At 36.7% G+C, this 5048-nt stretch overlaps 1 protein-coding gene across 3 annotated transcripts in view; it reads right to left on the reverse strand.

Moving 5' to 3' along the window:
- The window catches only part of LOC106475030 (histone-lysine N-methyltransferase 2E-like), a 28512-nt gene that overhangs the window by 17597 nt on the left and 5867 nt on the right, over positions 1-5048 (reverse strand). For all 3 annotated transcript variants that reach the window (XM_022379247.1, XM_022379246.1, XM_013935727.2), the window contains exon 4: positions 4181-4267. In XM_022379247.1, the coding sequence (XP_022234955.1) occupies positions 4181-4267 (87 nt within the window). The remainder of the gene's footprint in view (positions 1-4180; positions 4268-5048) is intronic.

The raw sequence follows: 5048 nt of genomic DNA on the forward strand, positions 1-5048 counted from the left end.
GTACCGACTGACAGCATTGACTCCTCCCACCAGAGGATAGGGAACAGGAGACTCAAAATCGGGGAAGTGGTGTATTGAGAAAAATGGCAAAAAAGTCCAAATCTGGGACACCCCACAGAGCACACAAAACCTGAAAAATGGGTAGATCCAAAGACTTAGCTGCAGGGAGAATACTGTTCGGATGGGATAACCAATCTGTGTCCAGATTCAGGGCACCCGGATTATGACATGCCACCAAAGTGTTGGGAATGGGCCCAACATAGAAGATACAATTCGAGGAAACCTTGCCCAGTTATGTACGAGACTACAATAGAAACGTTGAAGTGAACCATCATCAACCGGTCCTTAGGAGCCTGTAGGAAGTGAAGGAAAGCACTATGAACAGTAAGAACTTCCAAGATTGATATGGAGAGAGGACTTGGAAAGACACCATTGTCCTGAAACCTCCTAGGTGTTGGAAAACACCTCCCAATCAGAAAATGAAGCATCCATAAAGGGTGACATTCTGGATGAGGAGAAGGAAGAGGAACACCCAGGGTAATATTGTTCCGATCCAACCAGTCGAATTTGGTCTGTAAGGGAGGGAGAAGGATTCTGAACAAGGCTCCATTGGTCTATCAAAACCCACTGACGAGGATGAATGAGGGCACAACCAAGAGGAATGAGTGCTTTGAGATAAACCCATGTCCCCAAAAGAGAGAGAACCTCTTGCACAGTAGGAGGAGAGGATGAAATGCTGCATATGAAATATTCCATAGCTCACAACTGAAGTGGAGAAGGTAGGGCCAGATGGGGGAGGGAGTTGAAAAAACCCCTGAAATGAACCCAAAAATTGTGTAGGTGTGAGGAAGAATTGCTCCATTTTGATAAACCAACCCATCATGACAGTGTCCGGCAGAAAAAACTGAGGATGTAGGACTGAGAAGTTTTGTGAGGCAAGAAGCAGCCATACATCCATAGAACAATGGAAAATAAGGCCCTTGCAATGAATCAGGCAGGCAAAAAATGGGAACCCATGGAGGAGGGAAGGAAATGGGATTGTGAGACAATGGGCGAAAAAAAGTAGAGGACCAGACTTACTGAAAGGACTTCCAAACGTAGGCAAATTGAAGGAGTCTCTCCCCCCACCAGCCCTGACCTAAGAAGGGTGTTCAGAGTAAGACATAAAAGGAAATCAAATTATTGGGGTCTGATCCCCACTAAGGGAGAAGTAATACCTGTGCTGTGATGCCAAATAAGGGAAGTTGAAACTAGGATAATCGAAAGAACAATTGTCCACTGTACATGGGGGTTAAGGCATACTGACCCCCATATGCAAGTACTTCACCAAAATGACTCGCATGAACCCCAATATCCAGGGAAGGATGGAAACACTAAAATAATGACCCAAAGGCTAGTCCCCGAGAAGAGCAGGGGTGGAACATAGGAAACTGGAGATAAGGACGGAACATAACATACCTGACTAATCAAATCCACCAAAGAAATAAACCGACTTGACCCCTGCTCTGAGAACACAATATTGCTTATGTATCCTACAGTGTTTACAATGAGAATTCCTCAGAGTAATAAGATTGCACTTTGAATCTGTGAAAACGTTTATTACAGATTACGATTCGGAGTAGATCCAATACACATCACAAGTGTTTGAATATTGGTCATCCTCCTGGGAGGTTTGGAATTTAACAGTATACCATACAGGCATACCAAGATAAATGCCTGCTTTATCGAGTGCCTGTATAGAAAATGAGACTAAAGACACTGCTCTTAATGGTGCGGTGCCTATTAATCAAGGATTAACTGTACTTATAACTTTAACAAAATCTTAAAAGGTTTTATGAGGAATACTCAGAGTCACCATATATTTTTTGCATATACGTCCTTCCCCAGACAAAGTGATACAAAATGTATCAGCCTGTGATGAAAGGGTTAACTTAAACTAACTTAGTTGCCTATATATATATATTGCCCGACTGAGGCCTAGAACTTTCTACAAACTATAAGATGTTATGATGTAATAATACTCACTTAAAGCAGTGAGGAAAAATTCATATAGTTCGAGTAATCAGACGTTAATTCACATCAATTGAACTACGCAACCAATGATTCGTAAACAGTTATGTAAACAAACTTGCCACAAGTATCGCTTGTAACAATACTAAATTTAACACATGCACTTTATAGCTACCGTATTTTTCGGAATATAAGACGCGCCCTTATTTTGAAGACAAAGTTTTGGGGAAAAAAAAAAAGAAGTTGCAGTCGCATTTGAAAGATTTTTTATTGAACAAAAATTTAATTTGATACTTTAAAAATTAGTATATATATTGTTCTAAACACAAAAGAGCTCAAAACATCAAAATAAGAAAATACTGTAATATAAAAAAAAAGGTTTACTGTTATTTAGTTTGGTTCAAAACCTACAAAATCTTCATTGCTTTCACTGTAATTTATTTTTTTATTATTTAGGGAGCATTATAAATAGTTATGTTTTTAAAAGAAAAAAAACTACTATTGTTATAATTGAAACAAACTTAGCACGCATATTTAAATATATTTACACATGGCTTGTGTATATCGTATATATATATACACATATATATTATTCATACCTTTGATGTATAGGACGCAAGCAGATTTTGACATCAAATTTTGGGGTAAAAAAGGGCGTCTTATACACCGAAAAATACGGTATCTACATCATAACTCTCATATTAAATTTAATTGAAACAGTTGTGTATGTCTAGCACTGTGTATGAACGTGATCAGTCGTCACTATGTAGTAAATTCGCCAGCTACTGCGTCCAGGAAACATGTCAGTTTCACTCCGGCATGCACACCGTCCTCCACAAGTGGAAGAGAAAGCTCACTGGTACGTGTGCACGGAATGTGAAGTGCCACTGTGTGTTGGCGAATGTTTTAGGGATTATCATACTCTAACAATAAATAATGAAAACATTGCAAACTGAAGTAATGAAGGTGTAAATAGTGTATAATCAACTGTAAATTGCATATGAAAAATGTAAATTTGTAAGTAAAACTTATTCTCTCTATGTTTACGCTTTTTAGGGCAGTGTTTGCATGGACATAAATGCTCAAAAAAGTGCAAAAAACTAAAGTATAGTATTCCACTGTAACCTAGAACATCATAAAAGTGTAAACAAGCAATATGTAATTTCCATGCTCCAAGCACGCAAGACATAGTTCTGGACACTAAGGGGCCAGGCTGTGGAAATGACTTTAGGAGCATGCAAGCATGACCACAATGTGAGTAGCCCATTTATATTGTGTTTTTACATTTCTGTAAGGTACATTAAAAATATTTGATGAGCAGTTTAAAGGTTAAAAATATTTTTTCACAGTGTATTTAGAAATATAGGCATTTGTTATTAATGACAAAATTATGTTTTAGACTTGTTTTTTAACAAAAAGTTAATGTTTTAAACAGACTTCATGCCCATTTGTTCATGGGTCAACCGAGGAGGTTCGGCTTAGTGACACTTTTACTGCCAATAAATTATTACTTTCTCAGAATATATATATATATAGACTGAATTGTGGGTAGTAACATGACTGTACGATATTACTCTTTGAATACAGAACTAACTACAAACAGGTGAGACACCCGTATCATTTGTTGTAGGTGTCGATTTATTTTAGAAACTGTTATTTCTCACGTGGTACAGAATCGCTGTTCATATAGCTACATTTTGTTTTCAGGTGGTACTAGAGGAACAGAAAAATAGACATTTCTCATTCCTGGAGCATTCACTGTAAGGTAAAAATAGTTAAACTATGAAGATTTATATGGAGCGTCTCCGGATCCACCAGAAAACCTATAACTCTTACACGAGAAAGTTGGTATATTTAAATTGTTACTGAGGGAGATATTACTTTAACACATACCTGAAAGAATTCTATCATTATTCTAAAGTTTGGATTCAAAATATCCAGTATATGTTTATTGTTTATTTGTAATTAAGCACAAAGCTACACAATGGGCTATCTGTGCTCTGCCCACCACGGGTATCGAAACCCGGATTCTAGCGTTGTAAGTCCGCAGACATACCGCTGTGCTACTGGGGGGCTCCAGTATATGACTAACAATCAAAGGGTAGAATGCAAAGGTAGCTTTGGTTTTGGGAAATCTGACCACACATTAAAAACTGCTTCTGTAACATACCATTCTGTATTCTGCTTGTCTTTTGGAGAGACCAAAGAAGTGACAGCACAGTTCTGCTTGCCACATGGACAATCTACTGTTAAATTGCTGTGAAAAATTAAAAAAAATATTTAGTAATTAGTTTCTGATGTCCAATTTACAACAAATTATTATACTACGCTTCAGGACAAAACACGATGTAAAGAACATTGATGATCTCGGGCTGATGGTCTCACCATAGCTTTTAATTTTTCGTCTTTGTTTAAATTCTGACCCTAACAGACAGGTTTCAACACCTACACCACCACATATATATATATCTACAGTAAAGTAATCCAAAAAATAATAAACTCATATGTTTAGATCATTTTTTGTAACCAATGTATTTTTATTACTGTCATAATCAACTTATTTCAAGTAACAAAACCTATACAATCATCAAGGGAAATCTGTAGTCTTGAATTATAATAATTGGCTGGTTACATTAATCCTTTGGCCCCTGGTACTCTTTTTAAATTCCTGTGTTACATTCAAAATTTAATTACTATCAATATATGTCAATGATATTAATATTATAATGTATGTTGTAATTACTTTGGTTCAAAGGAAACCTTTCAAAAAATATTTAAACTGCAGTTTTTGTGTTTTGTGATACATGAACTATGAAAAACTTCAACTTTAGCATTGGTTCACTCTTAACCATGTAAACTGGTAATGTACATGAGTATGTAGATGCTAAGTACATGTTGGTTCAACTTCAGCAATGGTTCACTCTTAACCACGTAAACTGGCAATGTACATGAGTGGTTAACAGTGAACCAATGCTAAAGTTGAACCATATGTACTTAGCATCTACATACGTAAACTGGCAATGTACACGAGTATGGAC

This window comes from Limulus polyphemus, unplaced genomic scaffold (assembly GCF_000517525.1).
Source record: "Limulus polyphemus unplaced genomic scaffold, Limulus_polyphemus-2.1.2 Scaffold7991, whole genome shotgun sequence".
Classification (NCBI taxonomy): Eukaryota; Metazoa; Arthropoda; class Merostomata; order Xiphosura; family Limulidae; genus Limulus; species Limulus polyphemus.